At 43.2% G+C, this 25,158-nt stretch overlaps 1 protein-coding gene across 1 annotated transcript in view; it reads left to right on the top strand.

Annotated features, from left to right (window-relative positions):
• Nucleotides 1-24,940, top strand: part of LOC126536982 (prolyl endopeptidase) — a 59,512-nt gene extending 34,572 nt beyond the window's left edge. Inside the window, exons 9-19 of the mRNA XM_050184064.3 lie at nucleotides 2,167-2,271; nucleotides 5,679-5,783; nucleotides 6,467-6,547; nucleotides 7,762-7,875; nucleotides 10,613-10,755; nucleotides 13,965-14,081; nucleotides 15,485-15,580; nucleotides 16,417-16,518; nucleotides 17,596-17,755; nucleotides 21,297-21,365; nucleotides 24,748-24,940. Of these exons, the coding sequence (XP_050040021.2) occupies nucleotides 2,167-2,271; nucleotides 5,679-5,783; nucleotides 6,467-6,547; nucleotides 7,762-7,875; nucleotides 10,613-10,755; nucleotides 13,965-14,081; nucleotides 15,485-15,580; nucleotides 16,417-16,518; nucleotides 17,596-17,755; nucleotides 21,297-21,365; nucleotides 24,748-24,813 (1,158 nt within the window). The 3' untranslated portion in view covers nucleotides 24,814-24,940. The remainder of the gene's footprint in view (nucleotides 1-2,166; nucleotides 2,272-5,678; nucleotides 5,784-6,466; nucleotides 6,548-7,761; nucleotides 7,876-10,612; nucleotides 10,756-13,964; nucleotides 14,082-15,484; nucleotides 15,581-16,416; nucleotides 16,519-17,595; nucleotides 17,756-21,296; nucleotides 21,366-24,747) is intronic.
• Nucleotides 24,941-25,158: the final 218 nt, after the last annotated feature.

The following is a 25,158-nucleotide window of genomic DNA, read 5'->3' as shown; positions in this document are numbered from 1 at the left end:
GACGCCTTAGACGTTCTGGAGCATTAATGTATCATTTTAATGCGACTTAATATTTGCTTTCAGTGTCCTTTTAACCCTTTATGGACCAGTGTTGCCTACAGGCAACATACAAAAAAAAATTCTTGTTGAGTTTTGGCATTGAGTATGAAGTTTCTGGCAAATGTCTTTGGTCAACACTGAATTACTGGCAGTAAGAGTCAATTGCTGATTTAGAGCAGGAACACAGGACGAAGAAGAACTTGGCTTGTGACTTACTTTCTTATGAAAGCACGATCAGAGAAGACAGGCTGATGCGAGATCTTCGCCTGCAGTGGGATCACCCATGTAATGTAAAGGAAGTGAAATGTATGCCTATGGGTCACGTATAACGAGAGCTGTCTTTGTAAATTCAAAATGAAGTCATAGGTGGCTTGGGGTGAACTCCTTTCCCAGTTTTCTGCCTGGTGGCTCTTCCTATTGCTGAATAAGTTCTCACAAATTTTTCTTTTCTTTTTGTTGATTATGCTTATTTGCTTTGCATAGTTAGAAAATAAACACTTTTTTTTTCGGGTATTTGTATCTTTTATCTTAAATGGTTAAATGAATGCTCATAAAATTCTGTAATGCAGGAATCATCTTAGTGCTGCTGAAAATACAGACCTTTTTCAAATAAGCTTTGTATAGTGTAACGCATCTTCGTAACAGGCACATAGCAACAGAAAAATTAGTCATAACACAAGCTGATGTTTTTTGTTGAACATAGGTCTTTTCTCCTCGAAGAGCTCTACATGTGAGTATTAACCCTAGCACTGCAAAATATAAGAGAACTGCATGCATTTCTTCTTCTTTTTATTATGCATAACTGAAGAAAGTAAGTTTAACAAATAAATCCAGCTTTTTTACTGGAGATGGTGGACAGTATCAGTACTGGCACATTAAATACCCAGTAATAATACAAGTTTCAAGTGCTGAAGTATGCATTCTTATCATTAGCTCGTAGATTTAGGTTAGTGTATGTTTTATTTCTTTTAAAGTGCCTTTTAAGATACGAGTTCGTGACTGCGTTCTTCTGTACAATGACAGCCATGTTTCAAACATTCCCTGTTTGAGGTGGGAGTGACGTGTGTGAATATAGTGTGGGAGAGGTAAAGCACTGTCAGCCGAGCATGGTCGAGGGCACATGCTGCGTGGGGAGCGTGGGAATATTTCAGCTGCACATGTTCAAAAGTTGTTGTGTCACATAGCAACCAGTGGCATTATACACTAAGCGCAGACTCGAGTACCAACACAAACAAAATGGGGCTGAAGCATATACTGAGTACAGAGGAGATGTGCTTGGAAGAAGTTTCAGGTGGAGTTGTAACGTCTTTGATAAGCAATAAAGCCTGGTTTAGAATGTGAGTGCATGCTGACTCGTAAAGGTGAGGTGGAGCGTTTTGAGTGGTGGCAATAATCACCAAGGAGTGCGGTGAACACTTTGCCCAGAAAAGTATAACGAAGCAGCGTCGATGCGCAGTGAAGAATAGCTTGGAACGAAAGTACACACTTTGCCCGCAAATGCGAAGCCTCAATGGGCATCAATATGCAGGGACAAGACGGCAGTGAGAACGGGAGGGGGGGGCTTGTAAGTGTCCACTGAGTTTTGTCTGCTGTTGAAGTGCTGATTGGCTGGATGCGCCTTTCTCTTTCTGACACGTACCCCAGCCCAGCCAATCAGAAGTTCAGTAGCAGACAAAATGGATATGTTCAGTAGGTGGACATTTACAGAATACTCCCCCAGGCCGTGTCTGTGTGACTACATTGAAAAACACTATGTGCAGAGTGAATTAGGTTTAGTGTGTAGTAGGAGTCAGACTCCGGTTCTGGTACGACCGGTCTGCGCTGTTGGAGCACCCTAAGTTTATGTTCAGAAAAGCGTTTTGCGTTGACTTTATAATGTACTCTTATATACTTGTAAATGGTCACTAAACGAAAGCTTTTTTGTAATCGCGAAAAAAAGATCTGCTAAATCTGACTCTCACAGTGCGTGGCATACCCATAATTTTAAACCTCTACCTGGTGGCATCTAGCTTGGCCTCTTTATCGTACCACGGGAGGATACAGTGAGCAAAAATGCTGTCTCTGCGTGGGTGCACTTCTGGTTTTACCTGTAGCAAAATGATATTAACTTGAATCGTTTTACTGCAGGAATCCTGGAAGGACCTAATACTCCAGGATGAAAAAGATGTCCTGGACTGGGCAGCTTGTGTGCACAAGAACAAGCTAGTGGTCTGCTACCTGCGCGATGTCAAGGTGAAGATTGCCACTTATAATAAGTAAATGAGAGGCCAAATGAGTTCAGGCCAAACAATGTGATTATTGTACAAAACAATGTGCCAAGAGTGTGGTAGAATCTAGGACAGTTTTGAATACTTTTGCTTGCAATGACAGTACAGTTCAGACCAGTCAGGTGCAGTTGTAAGTGGTCAGGTAATGTAGTGACCCTTGCAGCGTTTGTATTTATTGGAAATGTACTTGTAACACCAATCGGCTTCCCAGTGCAGTTACTCACTGTGTAACCCCTACCCTGCTTCTCTTTCTGTTGCCTCTTTCTTCTATTTCTTAACGCCCATTTTGTACAGGAGTGAATGTGTAATAATTGAAATGCTCCTATTTTTTGCCTGTAATTCAGCATTTATTTCTTTAAAACTACTTTGTTATATCGAGTATTTCGTTATACAGTTAAACCTCGATATAATGGAATTCTTGCTGTAACAAACCAATTATTTTTTTATAACTTCTTGTCCATAGAACACCTTGTATTTTGAACCTCAATATAACTAAGTGTGTTTATACACACTGCTGCTGTGTAAAATTGTCAAATGTGTGTGAGATTGTCAAATAATTGAATTACATGTGGCTGCATGTGAATGTACCTTTCAAATTGCACGCCACACTATTGAGAGCAACTGCCAAAGTAGTGTAGCATCATGTTCTGGATAGTATATCTGCTATTTGCAATGCTTGTGCTCGGAGCAGTTTGGTAAGGAGGAAGTGGATGATGTTGGGATAGGGACACAAGAAACAGCTGATGACGGTTATTTTGGCGACTGTGGAGTTATAGGGCTTGCTAGTAAAACAAAGCATTGAACAATCCAATGACCACTAAAGCTTAGTGAAGCATAGAACAGTCAGTGATGCTACCGCTGCGCCAATTGCGCCGAATTGTGCCGAGAGGTGGACCCTGCTACATCCTGCTACATTTCAGCAAAATATGAGAAATCTGCATTAACACAGCAAGCTAGGCGAGTCGTTGACTGCATATATCCCTGGGGTGGGCAGTGCAAACCGGATGAAGGACACAAGGAAATGAACTATACGAACGCAGACTAACAGCTGGTCTATTTTTTCCAAGCAAGTGATTAAATATACAGAGAACGGGATCATGTGATGAAGTGACACGTACAAATCTACGCTTACCGTGTGCTGAAAGAGTTGCTCAGGTTTTCAAAAACGGAACCTAGTCCTTAAGCGCTGTTTCTCCGTGCCATCAAAAGTGGCATGGCGTGGACCAGCAGCTATGTTAACTTCGCGGTGGACCGAATCGAGCCTCCCCCAATTAGGCCTGGATCGTACCACTATTTCATCCTTGGGCTGTTGTCTATTTTGAATACCTTCCACCCCACCATGTGCAGGTTGCTTAGGGAACGGAACAGCATCTCTTTTCAGGGAGCAGTGAGCGATGGTACTGGCACCGAGCAAGACCCCGCGTTCCTCTCTTGTAGGACCAATGTAAAATGGTGTTCGAAGTTTTGGACACTGTATGGTGTCTCATTTGATTTTTAGAACTTAACGCGCACAATGTCGCGGACACAGAGGCCGTGAACAATTTTTCCGCTGTACAATTTGTCACCTATTTGTCCCTTCTGCTGGCAAGCCGATTGGACGGCTTGAAAAAGGATCTACGGTGGCTACAAAGATATTGGTTGACTCTGCACCAAACAGCAACTTTTGCCACGGGATACAGACGAAGCGCCATTGGTTAAGCCTAACTGCATCGTGTCTCCGTAACAAAAATTCATTGCCAGCTGATGTGGTGGTGGCCACGTAGTGGGTTGTTGCAGCAAGGTGGCTTTCGGTGTGGTCGGGCCAGTAAACTGCCTTGGTTATTGGGTGTGAGATCATGCGCTACACTGGTGGCTGGAGGCCAAGATCAGGCACTCTGCCCCCCTGGGCAACATGTGGGCACCTACAGAGAGCACTTTCGCCAAACTGAATTTTCGCATTACAGCCTAATCGGACAGCATTGCATAGTCAAAGGTCATGTGTATATGTATCTGCACTTCGCTATGGCGCATGGCGCACATCGAGCTGCGGGACAAGCGAAAGCAAGCTGCCCTCGCGGTGTCGACCATTGCAGTATTTCAAACACACAATATATCGGTCAAGCGCAACACAGGGAAAAATTTATAGCAACTGCAATTAAATATATTTTTCCCACGAGAGTTGCAGTTTTTGGACTACTTGCAAAATTATTTGGACATTGTTGCAAGAAATTCAAAGAATTTTGTCAGCAACTCTTCGAGTTTGACACTCAGTTTGCTAACTTAGCATTCTGATGTAAAAGTCCCGACACAGACAAACCAACCACGTTATGTAGGTAATGATGCAGCGCTCCAGCTCCGGAGGTCCATTTTACTGCTTCAAAATGCACCTTTAGCTGCTCCAAAAGCCGCTCCATAATGGCATGTGCCAGTAGCATCACTGAACAGTGGAAGTTAATCCCTATTGTTGGGGGCTGTTGATTTCACGTGTTGGTTAGGTTGGAGAAGTGAAAGAAAAAACAGCTGGCCATTTTTGTCTGGACTCTGAACACTCAAGCTTTGCATGTCCCACATGGTGTTGTAACAATTGAGCTGCGATGTGGCTGCTGTCTCCTCATTTAATTTTACGGGTATGTGGATTTCTGAGTGTCTGTGTACTTTCACAGACACTTGTGTGATGTATACTGTTTAAAAAGCAGTGTTGCCATTCTTGTGGATCTTATGCTATAATCTAGTGGCTTTCATCTTGTTTAGAGGCAACAATTGTATTGACAAACATCTCGATGACCGACAATTGTACCCGTTGCTATCATTGTGCTTTGAGTGTGACTTGTTTTTCAGGGCACAAGTTTGCACACTAAAGGAATAGTTAAATTTGTGACTCACAGTTTTGGCTCTCACTGGTTCGTTGCTGCACCATGAGAGTATATTGTACATGGTTTTCTTGGAAGAGTTATTGGTTGAACTTTTGTAATGGGCAAAAAAATTGTACTCAGTTATGTTTTCTGCATTTATTCCTCTTATCTAGTGCCTTCAAGGTGATGTAGTTATTCTGTTAAGTGAATTAATGAGTAAATAAAAATGTGGTTTAAGTGTATTTTAAGCTGATTTGGTACAAAATTTCATTTAGTGTGTTTGAGCACATTTTCTAGGGTATTCAACAGATTCACGAGCAATACTAATTTGCTTTTGCAAAGTCCTTGCAAGAGAAAATGGCAACAGAAATACTTATGGCAAAGGCAAAATAGGTGTTGCATTGGTGTCTGCATATAATAAGGTAACGATGCAGATTCATGATGGAGACAAACATACATTATTTATATCTTTGCGTCAGCTACATGATGAGGTTTCAATTTCAACATGCTGAAAGAAGTTTTCCTTTTTCTTTAATTGCAGAATGTGCTTCAATTACATGCTCTCTCTACTGGAGCAAAAATCATGGACTTCCCCCTAGAAGTTGGCACTATCACTGGTTTTGCTGGTGAAAAGAAAGACCATGAGGTAATCGTCTCTATACTTTTATGGCTTTTAAGTCAAAGCCAGGAATAGTACAAAATGCTTCACTAAGAGTGTGGCTATGCATCCGCTACCACAGTCAGATAATTACTGGCTTTCATCTATGTCCGCAAGCGGTTTTCTCTGGTGGTTTCTTGTTAAATGTAATGTTTTCCAGATGCATTACTAACAGAAGGTAGCAATTTCAGTTTTGTATGTTATTTGTTATTATTGCTGTAATATTGATGTGCTTCATTGGTGTTTAGTTTGCAAATAAATACAGTAGCGGCCAATGTTTGGCATGGCTGTGTGAAGAACTTGTGTTACCTCCCTGTACTTGCAAAGTTGACATCAAGTCTAGGAGCTAAATACTAACTTTCAGACAGCAGCTGGTGAAGGCTATAGGAACAGTTACAACTTTACATTTGACATTAATATTTGCTCAGTAATGTAATCTAGCGAACAAAACTTAGGGACATATATTAATCTTGGAGGAAATGTTACAGAGGAGAAATGGGTCTACAGAAGCAATCCTATGTTGGTTAAACAAGCAAACAAAAGGGGCACAGCGTAGCAGTTGAGCCACCTAACGTGCTGAGAACCTGGTATGCTCTATTCTCCGGGTCAACGCTTGCACTTGTGCTGTGACGTGTACTGTTGTAAACCGTCATGCTATCTTTTCTGTGCAGATTTTTTACTTTTTCACATCCTTCTTGACGCCTGGCACCATCTACTACTGCGACCTCAGTAAAGAGCCCATCAGTCCGAAGGTCAGTGTTAAGGGCATCTATTCTTTCACCAATGAAAACTCTTTTAATGGAAAAATCTATTAGTTTTCTTTGTCTTGCATGACATACTGAACTTCTATCTGGTCTTTCAACTTCTTCAACATTGTGTTGTTGAAAATTTTGCGTCTTAGCTTTTCACCCTCCTAATCTGTCTGTTGGCTTTTGTATCACCCATGGGCAAGGTCCGTCCTAGGTTCATTTTATTTTTTTTTGGTGCTGTGTGCACTTGCTTGCTCGAGTGTTCTACCACAGGAGTAGTAAACAGGGCCGCAATGAGAACAGAGCCAATATTTGTGAATCTAGTGTGGCCACTAACATTTCATTTAATTTATTGTAGCCTTAAAGACCCCGAAGGCACATAGCAAAGGAAATGACAGTAGTGCAAGAGAAATAAGTTAGAAATGTATAAATAGCATTTACCTATTGTGCAAGTACTGGAACAAGCTGTAGTGAAATAATCTAAAAAAGAAACATTCACACATCAGATTTTTCTTCATTCAATCGTTGGCTCGTCAGTTAAATAATAATTTGTCATTAGGATACCTACGCATCACAGCTTGCGAGAAATGGCTGGGAGAGAATTATGGGCCATCTGCCTTTCTTAATTTCGTAAAAGCGCCCCCTGCAGTAGTTCAGTGGCTCCGGTTTTCTGCTGCCGAAGACAAGCGCACAAGTTTGATTCTTGGCTGTAGTGGTCACATTTCAGGGAGAGTGGAATGCAAAAGCACTTGTGTATTGAGTTTTACGTCGTCATTTAAAGATACTACCCAGAAAATGAATCCAGAGCCCTCAACTACATCTCATAGTCCTGTGCTCCTGAATGACAAATCAATCAGCCATTTAACTCCTCTTCAAAAGATACCCATGGTGGTGAAGGCCATACTTCCTTCACCGCAGGCACTGTAGAACACACAGACAGCTTTTATACTGATGCTGAAGCCAGGCAAGGCAAATAGCCTTTTATGAGTGGCCAATAAAATATGGGCAGTGGTAGTCACAGTGTGTCAAAAGAAGGGCAGCTTAAAAAAAATTTCCCAAAATTTTCCCGAATCCAAGGGTGTAAATAAAGCCTAAATTTGCCTCCCTCGAATTTCAGCTTCAGCATCGTTAAAATAATAGTTGTCCTTTTGTGCAGACCTGCCTAGCTTGATGTGTAGTGTGTCAGTGCCAGAAAATTCCTTTTCTTCCGCTTGCAGGTTTACAAGAAAATTAGTCCTCCTGGATTTGATGCCAGCAAGTTCGAGACCAAGCAGGTATTCTACACAAGCAAGGATGGAACCAAGGTCCCCATGTTCATTGTTCAACAAAAGGTGGTTTAGTATTCTTAAATTCTGTGTCTTGCCTCATATTGGTGTTTCATACAACTGTTGAACTTCATGCTGATTCATGCTTCATATCGAGATTCATGCACTAGAATCAGTGACAGTTAAAGAATGCAGGAGAACTTCTCAGCATAAAATGATTGTCCTGTCGTCCTGCCATCTCTGCTACCCCCACCCCACCCTCCCCCCCCCCACCCCAAGAAAAAAAGTGGGTTATTTACGTTTCTCTTCTGTTTTCATCCTTAGCTGCAAAATGCGGGGCCTCCCTGGTAACATGAAGGAAAAGAAAACGAAGCCTTCTGTGTAAACAAAACCCACTCTATCTAGTTAGCAACTTCTTGAAGAAGCCTTCATTGTACTAGTTGTCTTTAGATTATATAGAATTTTTTAATTACCCTTGGGTGATAGCACAATTCTAATCCTTAAACTAGATTGCTTGGAGAGGTGGACATGCACAATAAATCAACATGCATGATGGACTAAATTGAACTCTCCACTGGTGTGCCACCGTCGTAGCCTTCGAGAGCAGTCGCCATAGCTGCCGTACGCTGTACTGCTTCACCCTGACGCCCGCTGGAGACATGCCTTGAAAGCAAGGTTACCCTGACATGGTTGAAAATGAGTGACTTTCCTTGCAGCTTCTGAAATCCATGTGCAGCGCTCGCTCATCTCAGCAGTTGATTTTCATCTTTGTCGTGGTTGGACTGGAGCAGGTGGAGGGGCGCGCTGCCATGCGTCCAGTTCGGTCACGCTAATGTGCTTTGATACTTCATGTGTGCCGTCCTTTTGCAGTAACCGGGTTTTAATTGTTTGTTGTCACAGTACGGTGCTTTTGTGCCATCAAACTTGCGGTAAAAATGCACTGGGTGTTTCACTTCTTTTTTTAACAAAATGTGGTTTTATGCGATGAAGCTCAGAAGTGACTGGAATGCCAGTATATTTCATCGCACATATTGGGAAGGAATATCTTGGAACTGGTGTCATCTGATACGCCTTGTGAACTCGCCAGCTACAGTTTGTAAATTGCAATGTGTTTCATAATGTAAATTAGGTAAAAGCCTAATTAGGGAAATGTTAATTGGTGTACTTTAAAGGGGCCCTGAATCACGCCTCGGGCTTGGTGAAAAAAACACAGTCAGCGGATAGCATATGCTGCTGTGAACATCTCAGACAAATTTTGCAGTCATGTGCGGCACGTGGATCTCACAAGCAGAACGTAAAATCACCTTTCTCTCAAATGTCCCCTTTTCCACAGAAGCCTGCTTCTCACTCTTTTCTGGATGCTTAATTTCGTAATATAGTGGATTCCCATACACGGCTGCTATTGGCCAATAGCTGACATCATTCTAGAAGGGTGTTTGGATCAATGCGCCTCTTCCCACTGTTACTGTGTATATATATTGACACAGTTTAATAAATAGGCTGAAAGCGAAAATCTGCTTTCGAATTTCAATATAATAATTTTGTACTTCTGGAATAAGCCAGCTGTCGTGTGCTCAGGCTTGGCCGCAGCTACCCATGCAGAAATTAAACTTTGGTCGCCACCCTGCATATCAGCGTCGCAGCCGTCAAGTCTCGCTAATTTCAACTAGTTTTGAACACTCAACTAGCTTGAACCAATCGAAACTTGAGGTCAGACCGCGTGCATGCTTGCCAGTGCACGCTCATTCCTGGCTGCTCCTTAGATGCCTCGGCAGGCTTCGCTTTGTAATGAGCTTCAAAATGTGTAGTTGGAAGTAACTACTATCTGTCGGTCAAGCTGGTGCTGGACAAAGTCGGTTTGCACCATGTAGCACAGTCAGACAGGAGCATATGAGTGCGAGTGCACACTCTAGCCTAGTCATGCACAAAGCAAACGCTGCAGTTGCATGTAGCTGCAGTCTGCTACGTAGTGTATATGTCCCTGCCGCCACGGGGTACCATGATGGGTCCACTGGCTGAGTTCACTGCGGCTCATTGAAGACAGCCTCGTTTACCACGTCATAGCCACTAAATTCTGAAATAGCGTCTGCATGAACATCCAAAATAAAATTTTAACTGCACACCACGATGACGTTCAGTAGGCGGAGCATTGTGGGCACACCCGCACCACCATAGCCTTCACAGTGAAAATCATTAAAGGAGGAGCGAAAGCACCGTGAACGTTCTGTTTGATTGCCAATAACTCTGCTTCTGCTGAACACATTGAAGAACTTTTCTGCAGCAATGTATTCCTGTGGTAGTCTAATTTAACTTCAGATATATTTCTTGACATTGATAAAGTGGTTCAGGGCCCCTTTACTTGTTTCATGTTAACTGGGACACCCTGCATGGACTTCTAAGGGGACTATTTTGCATGCACATGTTGTCTTTGAATGCCTCTATGCCTTCTAACACAAACTGGTTACTGTTGCTCATTGTCATTGGTCTTAATAATGTCATGCTTTCAATACATGTGACATGCATGACATAGCTCCAAGTGGCATCTCATAAGAAGTGGGTGTAAAGGCACTTCTCCAAAGAGGCACATGTTCGTCCCTTTCTTTCAATGCTCATCCTTTGTTGTGTTGTGTCTGCTTTCTGGATGATATAACCACTTGTGCAACTTGCATTTCTTCTGCAGCATGCAGAAGGGGTCATTGTTTCTCTGGCCAAAGTAACAAATGCAGGACATCAGCAGCATGGCGAAATGTAGGACATGTGCTTTTCTCTGAATTGCAAGAATGAGTTCTGGTTCTTCATTCAGGGACTGCCCGTCAAATCGCCGTGCCTGCTGTATGCCTATGGAGGCTTCAACCGGAGCCTGCAGCCTTACTTCAGCGTGTCGTGCCTGCTGCTCATGCAGCATTTGGGCTTTGTGTATGCCATTGCCAACGTGCGTGGAGGAGGGTGCGTGGTCTTCTATTTCATGCTCCCTTTGTGCGTTTGTCTCACCAGTAAGCTTTGCTGCAACCACATGAAGGCAACAAACAAGTCTGGGAAAGTATTGGGGAAATTAACTGCCCTTTTTAAATAAAATTAGAAATAAAGCCATTGATGATTCTTAATGTAAATGAATGATGCGCCTGAATATTTGTTGTAGTGAGGATATCGTTACAGGGTTAAAGGAAGTCATAAATACATTTACAGGATATTTACAGTAACTGTAGCAGCTGACAAGATGGTAGACAGTGCGCGATGTTCAGAGCGTCTTCTTCAGACCAAGCTTAAGACGTCTTCTTCGTCAACGTGTCATATAACCCCCGGTGGCTGAAGCACCGGCATGGTGCTGGTTGGGAGGCAGTCAAGTGATGCGACTTAAGACCTGCAACGTAGACCATGTCTGAGCGATGCTGTGCCACAATTGGGTCAAGAGGGGCGATTTCTTACGCAACGTCAGTTACTTGACTCCAGACACAGTAAGGGCCAGAGTAGCGTGAAAATAACTTCTCCGAGAGGCCACAACGCGTTGAGACAGTGACCAAAGGAGAGCCAGGGTGCCCGGTGTGTAGTGGACGTCACGATGGCAGGCGTCATATAAGCGCCACTGATTTTCCTGTGACTCCACAAGTCGATGTTGGGCAATATGGTGCACTTCTTGTGCTTTGAGTATGGCTTCACGGGTGTACTCGGATGTGAAATTCAGACTAGCAGGCAGAAAGGTGTTGAAAGGTAGAGTAGGGTCGCGGCCAAACAAGAGGAAGAATGGAGGGACGCCTGCGGTATCATGGTGAGACAAATTATAGGTGAAAGTAACGAACGGCAATGTAACGTCCCAGTCGCGATGGTCAGCGGAGACATACATGGACAGCATGTCAGTAAGGGTTTGGTTGAGATGCTCAGTTAGATTGTTTGTTTGTGGATGTTAAGCAGTAGCAAGTTTGTGTTTAGTCGCGCACGAGTCTAGAATGTCATTGACAACTTTAGAAAGAAAATAGCGGCCTCGGTCGGTGAGGAGCTGTCGAGGGGCACCAGGGAGCAGGATGACGTTCTCTAGGAGGAAGTCTGCAACATCGGTTGCACAACTTGTCGGAACAGCTCGTGTGATTGCGTGTCAGGTGGCATAGTCTGTTGCTACAGCAATCCACATGTCTCCCGAAGCAGACGTAGGAAAAGGGCCTAAAAGATCAACGCTTACACGGAAGAATGGTTCGGATGGTATGTCAAGTGGTTGAAAGCAACTAGCAAGGGAGTGTGGTCGGCTTTATGCGTTGTTGACAAAGGTCACACACAGGGATATAATGGCAGACGTCACGGTATAGACCAGGCCAAAAGAAGCATTGACGAAAGCGCTTGTAATATTTAGGTAGTGTTTCTTGTTTCGCTACAAGACATGTTTTTTGCCGCAATTTAACACACACAAAAGGAAGACACATATAGACAACACAGGCGACTATGTGTCTTCCTTTAGTGTGTGTTAAATTGCGGCAGAAAACAAGTCTTTTAGCAAGCACCAACTAGGCCAACAAGCAGTTCTATTTCACTACGTAATTCCATAGAGAACAAGGCCGTTAGTCAACACATCTGTAGCAATTGTATATGTGGCTAGACATATAAGCCACTCCATCATATGTGAGTTGTCTCAAGTGGCGCAAGCGCCACCGAGCAAGGCGTCTGCCACCTCTAAACCTTCAGATGCCCCTAAGCTCTCACACTATAGCATATGCATCTCACAAAGCTACAATAGTTGGCGTTCAATGATGAACACATTACGCCACGCAGTTGCATGAGAGTGTTTTTTGCATAGGCACCTTTGTAGCAGCGGTGAAAGTCCAACCACCTCGAAAATGGCCAAAAGAGACAAAGAAAGCTATTCGCTTTAATAATGAAAGTGAATAAGAATATAACTTGCCGCAGGTGGGAGCCGAACTTGCATGTCTTTCGTGATTTTTCTTTTTTGTTTCAACTGCATCAAGGCAACAGACAGTGAAGCGAGGCGAAACATAGCCCCCAGTTCGCCTTATTGTTCTCTCTCGTACCAACAAGCTGTCATGTGAAAACAATCAATCGGTCAGTCAATCAGCCTTTTTTATTTTTGATCTGCTACGCAGAATACAGGCAGGGGAGCCTGTGACCCCTCTGTACTTTAGTGGGGAACTAGTTTTTAGGGATGCTTTTTGTAAATAATTTCATCACAGTAATATGCTCTGCTTGTTGATGCTTGTTCATGTGCAGTGAAACTGAGGATCTTCTATCTCCAATTTATTTGCACTGTAGTATCATGATTTTCCAACCAAAATTAATTTGTTCATATATGATTGCATCATTTATATCATGGCTGACAGAGATATAACTGCTTACTTTGGTCTTTAACAGCATTGTTGAGCACTCACTGCATCATTTATTAACATAGTGCTGTGACTGCAGATTATTTACTGGCTGCCATTTAGCCTGATGATATTTTCACTTGTATGACCCACTCCAGGTATTATAATATATAAGTATAGAGTGAGTGTATAGTTATGCAATAATTTTTGCTTGCAAGTGTCTTCACAGTGGCTTCACAGCTATGCACTGCACAGTGCAATGAAGCCACACCTTGGTTGACCAAAAAGAAGCAGTCAGAGCTGTGATAACCAAACATACGAATTGCTTCATAAAAATTTTAATGATATTTTATGTGGTCATTCGCATGGGTTGTATACGCAGGTTTTGTCTTCTTTTCTATTGACTGCTGATTGTTGCTGTAGGTTATATGTAAAAATAAATCGTTTGAATATACACTACATGCACTGGTACTTTCTCTGACAGTGAAATTATTTAGCTTTGTCATACCAAACTACAGCCTGGGATGTCTGAAAAGAGATCATTTTAACACTTCCTAATCTGTTTTGTACGGTCCAATTTGTGTTTACTTCAAGTACGAGTTTTGGCAGCTGGTACCTCATGTGCGAATGGCTGTTTGGTACTAAAGCAGTGTTCAGAAATAGGTAAAAGTTTGCATCCCAGGCTACCTTTTAGTGCCCTAACCATTGTTCATTAGTTATATGTGCAACCTTGCTGCCCAGAGTTATCTTTGCCTAAAGAAGTGTCTTTGCTGTGGTAATGTTGTAGTGCTATGCCTCAGAAGTAGCCCCGAGTAGTCCTGAAATGTGACATGCTTTTTGTCTTCTAAACAGGGAGTATGGCGAGGCATGGCACAATGCAGGCCGCCTTTTCCATAAACAAAACACGTTTGACGATCTTCAGTCAGCCGCTGAGTACCTCGTCGAGAACAACTACACCACCAAGGAGAAGTAAGTGCTTGTAAAGTGGCTCACTGTAGTGCATTGGCAAGCAACGAAAAGGGGAAGGAGAAGTTCTGTAAAAGAGGCTGAAGTTGTGAGCTTAGTAATTTAGTTAGCCAGTGTTAGGAACTATGTTAAACTTCCCAGTCATATTCACTGGTGCTATTCTAGACAAGTTTCTCTTTGTAATACTATATAGGCATAATGCATGCATAATGGCAGCATTAGCCTGCATATACTTGCTACAGTCGACTTCTGTTAATTCGACCATGGCGGGACTGGCTAAATTCGTCGAATTATCCCACAGGTCACATTAAACAAGATACAGAAAAAACGTCAAAACACAAAGCTGATTCATATAGCAGTATTTTCCTAATTCTAACCTGCCCCGAAATCGAACACGAGCCCACTTTCTACAGGTACAAAGTAGACAACTAATGTATAAATGATATTAAAGCTTCTAAACAAAGTAGAAAGCAGAAGCGCAGCGCAGCCAGTTTTTTAGCAAGAAAAATAGGCAAGGGTGGGCAAGGGAACGGCAATATGTGTTGCACATTAGCAGCCAATTTCTTAAAATCAGCTTTGCCACACACTTCTTAAATTTAGGTTTGCTGCAATACATTTTTGTTATGCGATAAAGCATACAAATGCCACAAAAGTGGTTTTGGTATTGTGTCCAATTGCACCACCTAGACAAGCTATGGCCCAATTTTTCTCAAAAAAGAAAGTGCCGCATGTTAGGATCAGGTAAATATGGTAGTCGGACATTGTGAGCTACAGCAGACTGGAAATAGGCTCTTTCTACGAGATGATGTGTGTTCAATGCGTTCACTATCTTCTGAGCGCTGCCGAGAGAGACGCTGCCACTAAAGGGATCGCTACTAGAGTGTTTTAGTTGAGCGTCTTTATGGTGCGCTGTGTTCCTAGTTGCCTCATTCAGCCACGTCGGAGTGGCGGCCGATTTTCACCCTTAAGTTATGCATTTAGCATAGCCGAACGGATATTTCCTAGTTGCAGTGCCCTCTGGCCAAATTCAGGGTAGTGAAATAAAATTAAAAAAAGAACTTTAGACACTTTTATAAAGTAAAAAAAAAATATATATATATATATATATATAGCTTATTTGCCCATGAAGTATCTAGACGTGTGCTTTAATTAGTTACCGGTCTGTTATATTGAGTTGAAAATCAAGCGTCGACTTGGAGAATGCCACATGATAGTCTGTGAGCTTGCATTCCGCATCCAATCTAACCCTTTCTGGCGTCAACGCGCTGCACAGCATGCTTGATTGGTCGCTGGTTGCATTTTGATCTCTTACTGATCACGCAGCCAAGACACCTTCTGTGCTAGTGTTGCAACCATTAGGCATGTGCTTATTATTGCCTTGAGCAGTCTTTGTGTGGCCTGCACAGGCTTGTGGTGCAGGGTGGCTCCAATGGAGGCCTTGTGGTGGCAGCATGTGCCAATCAGCGGCCAGACCTGTTCAAGTGCATCATCTGCCAAGTAGGGTAAGTGTCTCTTTAGGTTAATGAGTTGGCCAAGTTAATCTTATAGGGATGCTCAAGCTACTAGATGATAAAATTTGCAGGGCACTTTACTTCTAGCTTAACATTGTACAAAATGAAAGTTGTATATGAAAAAAAAGTTTTGCCCGTGAAGTCAACTGCAATAAAATGTTTGATTATGTAAAAGCCTAATTTCAGACGATGTAGATATAGAGCAGCCAAAATTTGTTTGTATTGAAATTCAACTAGGTGCATTACAAAAAGCTTGCAAGAATGGGCATTTTCAATACAAAAGTAAAAAAATGCACTGCCATTAATGCTTGCTGAAAATCAAAAGATCTGGAATGTGAGGACCAGTACGGCACCTGGACAAGACCTTTTAGATAAGGTGATGCGCGCTGCGCACTTTAAATCTTAGAGGCCATGGTCTGAGATCTGTGCCATATCTCTTAACCAACAGGTGCCCTTGTCATCTGCAAAGGTGCCAGTGCTTAAAAACAGGTAATAAATAAATTTGATGATTAGCGGCCCTGCAACATTGCCAAGGTTGCTTCTGTAGTATATATTCACTAATAATTTACAACAAATTTAGCCAAAGTAAAATTTTCAGTTGGCCTTGAACGGCGTACCGTGTCTGTATGTGCAGTGAAACTGCAAAATTAATTTTGGAACCATTTGCATCCCCCAGGGCCTTGCCGAAAATCTAATTGTGCATTTTGTGCAGAAATATGCACTTATACGCTCATGATCTCCCACCATATGCCTTTTGGCTGCAAAACAGAAGTTGCCACAGCTGATGCACGGGCTTGTGCCTTATTCCCTTACCTTTTTCTGTGCAGCGTGCTGGACATGCTACGTTTCCACAAGTTTACCATTGGTTATGCGTGGACATCAGACTACGGAAGCTCGGATGATGAAAAAATGTTCAGTTACCTGTACAGGTCAGTAAAATCTTTTACAGTCTTTTGTCTGTTAGAGTGCCCATGGTACCTGCCAAAATACTCACATTCGGATGTTGCTTTCTGCATCAACTCAAAGTGACTTAACCTCCTTATGCGTTTATTTATTGGTACAAGTAGCCTGAATATAATCGGAGCACATGTAGCATTACATTTGTGTCATGCTGTGAACAGATTGCATCATTTTATCATATTTTTGTGATACCGATGTTAGTGAATGTAATATTTGTTGCCAAATGATTCTCAGCTTAAAAAAATATTCTGTGGATTCAACAAGTTGGACTCTATATACAGCGAAGCTTTCTGTAAGTGCATAAAGAGACAAAACACGAGTTTGTGTTTATTGAATGCCCGAACAGAGCGACACGGAAGGCTTTAGTCAGGCATCGTAGCGAGGCTAATGCAATGCTGCCGCCACTTCCATGTAAAGGCGAGCTTTCTTTTCTTTTCTTTATTTTTATCTTTTTTTTTTTTTCGTTTTCCGCATGGTCGGTGCCGTGTGTGCGTGGAGGCAATCGCCATCAGGTGGCAGCTGAAGGAACCCAGCGGCGGTGATGTCGCACATGTCCTCCGCTGTAATTGGTTGGCCTATTTGGCTAAAAAAGCCACATAGCACCCACGGTCACAAAAGCTCGGCGAGGTTCCCAAAGAAAAGCTTCGCTTTTGAAATCTCTTCTTACCGAGTTTACATGTGATATGAACTCGAAAATTAGTAATTCATCAACCTATATGTTGCAGCATTTCAAAGTCACTGGAGTGACCTTCTGGCACACAGCATATTGCTTATGCATAGACGTTGGTTTCTGCAAGTGCAGTTCACTTTATCTAGTTCTTGCTTGGTTTCACAAAAAAGTAAGAGAACTTGTTAGGTTCTCTGGAAAGTCTTAGTGCCTTCACGTGATTTGCTTATATTTAATTATTCATGCATTTAACACCCTTATTCGTCCTACACCCCATGCTTTGGTAGTGAGAAAACAAACTGAAGTTGTCTTCAGCTGCTTGTCTTTGTGTGGTAGAGCCTGAGAAATCATCTTGCAACTTTCCTTGCCCTGGTGCCAGGTACTCGCCTCTGCATAATATACCGGCCGTGATGGGTGACGACGTCCAGTACCCCTGCATACTGCTGCTGACGGCCGACCATGATGATCGTGTCGTGCCATGCCATTCGCTCAAGTTCATTGCTCAGCTGCAACACACCCACGGGAATTCCAACAAGCAGGTACAGGCATAGAGGGGTGCATGCTGCCACACATATTACTGTGTTTACTCGATTCTAACGCACAGTTTTGATTACAGACAAACATTCTCTAAAATGGTACATTTCTTAGAAAAGTCATTATAGAAATTATGTTGTGTTTCTGCTGAGCCTTTGGTTACCTTGGTGGACTTTTTGTTGAGAAGCAGTTGAGTCCTATGCATGATTTTTCCAAAGTATGCACGTTAGAGTTGAGGACAAAAGCAAAATTTCAATAGGTGTGTGACCAAATCCTACACCCCAATCTCTGATCCAACATACTGTGGGTTACACACGAAACGCACAAACGAGAAGGAATGAATGGACAGCATGAGCGCTCCTGTCATCCATTCCTTCCTTATCATCTGTTTTCTACGCAACCCACAGCTTGAATCGATCTCATCTTGCCCAGCTGTCAGTTATTTTGATCTCACCTTCTAAGTTTGGAAGCTGTGCTTTGCTGTACTGTGGGTACCAGGCATTACGCTTTGGGCAGCTGATGATGGTGTGAAAGCCTCGGACAATGACGACGAATGATTCTGGTCTACAGTGGCTTGGATGTATCAAATTTTCTTTTTTCCAAGTGAGAACAAGTCGTTATTTCTCTCTCTTACCATGAAAATCTGGTTAGGGGAGGGTATTGCGTTTTGTAGTCTGGGTTTGTGTTACAGCCGAGGGCATTGCACTTTCCATTTCTGACCGTAAAGAACGGGTGCACGCTGCAATCAAGTCAATACACTATGTGTTTACTGGCAGCAGCTATGGTAGATGGTTTTGCTGCACATGGAAAAAGGCTTTCTATGACTTCCTGTTTTGCCCTTTGGAATTGACAGCTACATTTAGTGGAAAAAACAAAAGGCAGTGGCAGGCCGAAGTAGCCTGCCAAATGCGAGACATCCTTATTTTTCAGCACTCTTGCTCTCCTTCTGTTCGATGTATCAAATAAGTTTTTATGTAAATGTAGTGCAAAACTAATTCTGCTTGCATATGTTTGAGGTGTGAGGAGCATTTTCTTTATTTTAGTGCTGAATAAATGACCACCTATGAAGTGAGCGCAGATATGGACATGCTTTTCTTGACAGAGTCCAGTGCAAATAAATGGGACAGAAAGTTTTATGGGGCTGCAGACCCAGAAAAGTCAGTTATTGTCGCCCACAGCACAAAGTAGCATGGGTTGGCAGGAAAGCCGATATTCGCTCATAATCACTTGCACTCATGTGCACTCATAAGCACTCAAGTTCTTACTCACGGCCACTCATGCTCACCAACACTCCCTTGCATTCATAGTCACTTCCATTCACACTTACTGGCCCCTACTCAAAGCCATACTCACATCTACTCCCACTCTCCGACAGTTACTCACATTAGTGCTCGTATCCACTCAAGATCACTGTCACTGACTCGTTCGTACTCACATTAAGCGGCACTCACTCCTGTTTCTACTCGCATTCACTCAGACTCACTGGCACTCACTCCCAATCATACCAAAATCCACTCACACCCTTCGTCACTCACTCACTCTTTATCCCACATCTGTGAAATCAGTGGGGAGCGAGAATGATGTATGTGTGAGTCAGTATGACAGGCTATGCAAAGTAGTGCACTGGTTTCAGGATTGACACAAACTCCTGAGTGCACTGCATCAAGGAGCACCCAAGATTCCCGAGAGGGGGGGGTGTTAAGGCATTGCTATCTCTGGAAGAGCTGAAAAGAAGCTTGTAGGAAAGCGCAGCACGAACACTGCGACATGAGGATAGAAGAGGAGTGCGCAGCCTGACACACCCACAATTTACCGTATTTACACGATTGCAAGTCGACCCATTTTTCTAAATTTGAAAATCTGAAGAGGGGGGGGGGGGGGTTGACTTACAATTGAAAATTGAAACCAAAACATGGCACCGGCAAAAAAGCGAGACCCAACGGGAGCTACAACGTAGTTACAATTTTATGCTTGCTCTATGGCCCTACCCGTAGCTTTTCGCTATCCCGCGTGTTTGTTCGCTGTTCGGAAGGCTTTTTCAACATTTTTGAGAGTTTTACAGTGCACACAACACTCAGGGGGGGGGGGGGGGGGGGTTGATAGTTGATGGAAGCGCCGCTGTTCCATTCGCGGTGGCACCGTCAGAACAGCGGCGCTTGTGGGGAGTATCGGTAGTTCATGGAAGAGCAGACGCCGCTCACGGGTTTTTCTTTATAGTTTGACCAAAGGCATTAATTTGACGCGTTCGACTTGACTGCCAGCTATGTGCTACTTCCATGCTTCTTCAGTCATCCTGAATGCTCCAGGCCCACTAATCATTCGGCACTCGTTCACAGCAGTGTTCAAGAGGGCTGCCATCCTTTACACTGAAGAAACAAATCACTGCGCAGTGGGCCGCAAGTTCGATGTTTCTGAACGGGTGGTGCGAGAGTGGCAACTGCAGCGAAGTGAAATTTTCACTTGCGACGGCAAGTGAGGAATTTCCCACGTGCCGAAGTCTGGACGCTTTCCGGAGCTCTGGGCCAAGCTTGCGGCGTACGTCACTGAAATGCATGATCGGTCCCTGCCAGTGAAGTGCAACATGGTCATGAAACAAGCCTGGATCTTCGCCTTTTAAGGACCTGCTCCGCCGTGAGTACAACGAGTGGCTGGCGGCAGAAGACCGCGAACTTACGCCAACCGGACCTGTCAAAAGAGCCTCCCTGATGGCTGCGTGTGGTTGGGTGCATTCGGCGTGGGCTGCTGTTCCACAAGATGTGGCGCGGTCATTTGCCAAATGTGGAATTTCGCTGGACGACGACGCGCTGTGGGACCGTAGCAGCGCTGACGATGGCAGCACTAGTTAAGACGAGTAGTCCAGTGACCATGTCAGCTACCAATAAATTCGCTTTATCGAATGCGCCCTCGGGTATGCTCTTTATTTATTTATTTTTTTTTTTTTTCTGTCACGCGATATGGGGGGGTCAACTGATATTCGACTCGACTTACACTCGTGTAAATACAGTAGCTGCACAGTGTCAGTGGAGATGATACCTGTCCAAATGTGCAAAGGGCAGTGCCGCCACTGTCCCCTAAAGCATTAGACAATGTCACATGTACAGACAACTGAATGTGGTGCTTATACAGAGTCGGGGAATGGCAGTGTGAAGTTCTAACACCTTTCGAAACATCCACAAGGGGTCAGCACACTTTACAATGCCACATTGGCAGCTGTATGAACAGATATGCCCCGGACCCAGCAGTGTTGACAGTGTGTTCTTTACAGTTGGAGCTTCTGCGAGGACCTCCAAGCTTCTTTGACAGTGTCAGTGTTAGCACCATGTTGTCCCAGAAACTTTGTGACATTGTTTGCAACTTTTGCATTGTGTGCTAGCTATGCAAGTGTTATTCAGTAAGAAAGAGTACTCATGTATGTTCATCGGGATTTATTTTTGCCATTTGAGCGGGATCAAACTTCTATCTTCTTGTAAACGTAAAATTTTAATGTGGTCCACTGAATTTGTAGTAAATCTTCCTTGCATCTTTGTTTTGCTCTTCTCTGTGCAGACAAACCCTCTGTTGATCCATATCGACACCAAGGCTGGACATGGGCATGGCAAGCCCATTTCTAAAGTGGTAAGCATTGGAATCTTTGAAACAGCTGCAGGGGTGTTCTGAAGTGGCATGAATTCCTCTGCAGTGAGAAGTCATAATATTCCACTAGTCCCACCTAGAGTGGAATCACGGTGATACAATCACGCCTGATATGAATTTCAAGACGATAGAACTCATTTTTCCGATGACCTGACCCAAGTCCATTAGCTTACAACATGATACATTTCTAATGTTCCGAAGCACTTTTCGTGGCGCAGCGGATGGTAAGAACAATCAAGCGACCGTATGATCCTCGGTGGAGCCGGCAAGACCCCAGCTGCACCGGTAACACCAGGCACTGGCTGTAGTCAGGCCAGCAGAGCAGCCACACCAATGTGTCAGTCACATTCCTGTTGCCAGGACAACTTGCATCACTCCACCTTGACTTCACCCCCATGCATTCCCCCCCATAAAAAAAAATGCTTTTGCTTTGTGCAGTATGTCATGCAACTTGTCAGCCATTTTCAAACACCTTGCAACTGTATCAGGAGTTGGCAATCACAGGCAACCCAGTTTTGCTGTGTCAGCCAGATCAGCAGCATTCGCTTCCATCAGTAGCCCTATCTTTATGTTTCACACCTTCAACTGTCTTTGGCACCTGGTGACGATTCAAAACTTTTCTACCTTTGCACTCGTCAGATGACACAATACGAAATAGCTTCACCGCCGCAACAACAAAGTAAACAGATCACCATCAGCTAGGATGCAGCAACTAAAGAAACTTGAAATAACCTGGCAGCTCTTGATATGTCAGCCTCGGAACACGAAGTGTGCAGCTAGTTACTGCTAAAATGTGTGCAAAACAAGTGCGCCAGTGATCCAAATTTGCATCATCCAATAAGAGCATGCACCCTGCAAGTCACGTAACTACAGTAACGAATTGCGGTGGAATTTCTCCCTTCTCGCGCTCGCATTTGTTGCTTTTATTTCTGCATGAAGAAATACAAAGCTGCGGCTATCTAAACCTCCGATCTCTTGTGTTTACAGTAATACCATAATGGCGGCACAGCGTTAATGGAAAGCCGCCGCAGCTCAATCATTGGTGCATAGCACTTCCCGAAGCCCGAGTTTCTTCTCGATTTCAAAGACAGCACACTAAAAAGTGAAATTTTTTCAAATTCTGCGGCATATTTCCAAATATTTCGTCATGACATAAAGGAAGGTGTTATTGCGGGGGACAAAAATCTGAAATGTTGAGCAGGTTGGCCATCTCATTACCGCGTCCCCCCTTCATTTACTGATTATTTTACGTTTGTGAATTAGACAAATTTCAGGTAGTATGAATTTTTGTGCCGTTCCAAAAGGTTCGTGTCATCAAGATTCTACTGTATATGGAGAATCTTTACCGACTTTTGTGTGCTTATCTTGCTTTCAAATAGTCTGCATTGATGATGTGTATGTGTAATAAGTGTAACAAACATTACACAGTGACTCTTTAGACCCATTGCCTCTCTACCACCATAAGAGCATAAGCAGACTATCGTCTGCTTACGCTTGGCCGTGCACACTTGCATCAGAATTAAACTAATTAATTCTGATTAGCTTTAGACACTGAACTAGATTCTAACCACGCAAAACTTAAGGTCAGACCCACACATACGCTTGCAAGTGCGTGCTTCCTCCTGGGCACTTCTGGCTAGACGCCTTGGCAGACAGTGCTTCATATTGGTGACAGTGCTTGACGGGATGCCGGGACGAGCCCACTTGCCGAGTGCACAGCGGCTCGCTGAGACAACTGCATTTGATGAGAGCAGCATCCCGGGCAAGATGGTAATCCCTTACTCAAATGATATTGCGCAACAAAAACAACACGGACGTGAGAGGACGACACACCAAGCGCAAACTTTCGACTAAGTTTATTGTACCACTGCAACCGATTTTATACATGTGAAGCAGTGTAGACCGCACATGCACTTACATGAAAATAAACTGCGCATTCATGTAACATAGTTACGAGTCATGTGATGCCACGTCCAAGAAACTTAGTTATTTTTCTGTGAGAGCAGTATGCAGCTCATCCATGAAATATCTGAAGCGCAGATGATTGCAAAATTGGGTGATAAGCGTGTGATAAGTGTCTTCTCTGGCTCTTGGACGCGGCATCACATGACTCGTAACTATGTTACATGAATGCGCAGTTCATTTTCATGTAAGCGCATGCGCAGTCTACTCTGCTTCACATGTATAAAATCGGGTTTCAGTGGTACAATAAACTTAGTTGAAAGTTTGCGCTTGGTGTGTCATCCTCTCACGTTCGTGTCGTTTTTGTTGCGCAATATCATTTGAGTAACTGCATTTGGTGCATAGTAGACGCCAAAATCGGAAACACCGTCTACGTGAACATCCAAAACCAAATTCAAACTACATACTACAGCGACATTAAGTAGAGCACACCACACTGTGTCACAGCCTTCGCAGTACAAGGCAACGAAGAAGGAGCAGGAGCACTGCAAAGGAAATCAAAGGTGATCTTTGATTGCCAGTAACTGCTTCTGCTTTCTGCTGCGAAGTATTTCTGAAATATTGTAGTTGAACTTCAAATCCATCATAAAAAGTATTTCAGGGCCCCTTTAAGACATACAGAAGTGCTTATTAGTGAGTCATATAGATGTATCAAAGTTGCTTTCCTAGGCAAAGCCAATTTTGAGATCTGATAGAAAATCTGAAGTTCTTGCTTTTCACATTTGACTCTCACCGCAGGAGGAGGTAATTTAATGCTGGGGTTTAAAAAATAAAAAGAAAGATATTTTGGAACTATTGAAACATGAAAGAAACAAAATTTCAGAAAGTAATAATTATCTCTTAGTGGCTTCTTGCTAAAAAATTTAGCGTTTTGGGCTGCAGCATAGTGATCTTGTCCAAAAGAAAATTACCTGTGTGAGGTTGCATTGCACAGCATCTGATGCACTGCACCACTGAAAACCACACTTGCTTCCTGTGGTAAGACTTCTTTCCTGCCATTGGCAAGTCCATTTGCTTATATTTATAACTGCATTGTGCACGTCTTGTGCCCATACGGAGCTTTGTGACATTCTTGATTGCTTGATGTCATATTCATTGATGTCGTATTCTGTAAGTGTCCACCTAGTAGACTGTCCATTTTGTCTGCTGGTTAAGTGCTGATTAGCGGGGCTGGGGTACGAGCGAGAATGAGGCAGACGCCCCTGGTCAGTCCTCCTCCTCGCTTGTACTTATCCAGGCAACCAGCGGCAGCCAAAATGGACAGTCCACTTACATTCTGTAAGGTGGACACTTACACAATGCCCCCCATGGTGTCCTTGCTAAGTAAACACATATATGTAATTTACTTAGGGTATTTTTTCAACTAGATTATGCATAATTGTCTTATTTTTCATTTCTTCAGATTGATGAACTGACAGACACGTACAGCTTTGTGGTGAATTGCCTCAACTTGGAATTCAAGGAGTAGGTGCCATGGACAAGCTGGTCTTCTTGCCAAGCGCATTTTATTTTTTCTTTGTTTTTTTACTGGTGTGAAGTCACGAACAGCTTCTTTTTGCTGTGAGAAATTATAGAGTTGCTCAAGGTTTTGTCAACCTGTGTGCTTCCGTGAATGGTTGATGTTTTAATTTCAAGCACTATTTTGACATCCACAGTGGACCGGGAGCTGCGTTCAAATTTAGTCATTTTTAAGCACATCATCTTCAGTGCATGCTAATTGGCTAGAGCAGTGCTGCTGAATGTGCATAAAAAACATTGGCGAGCAAGCATGCGTGCCATCTTATTTCTTTTAGAAACAGGCCTTATTTTTGTC

This window comes from Dermacentor andersoni, chromosome 4 (assembly GCF_023375885.2).
Source record: "Dermacentor andersoni chromosome 4, qqDerAnde1_hic_scaffold, whole genome shotgun sequence".
Taxonomy (NCBI): Eukaryota; Metazoa; Arthropoda; class Arachnida; order Ixodida; family Ixodidae; genus Dermacentor; species Dermacentor andersoni.
Note: the sequence above shows the minus strand (reverse complement) of the source record. Positions and strands in the feature narration are given on the sequence as shown.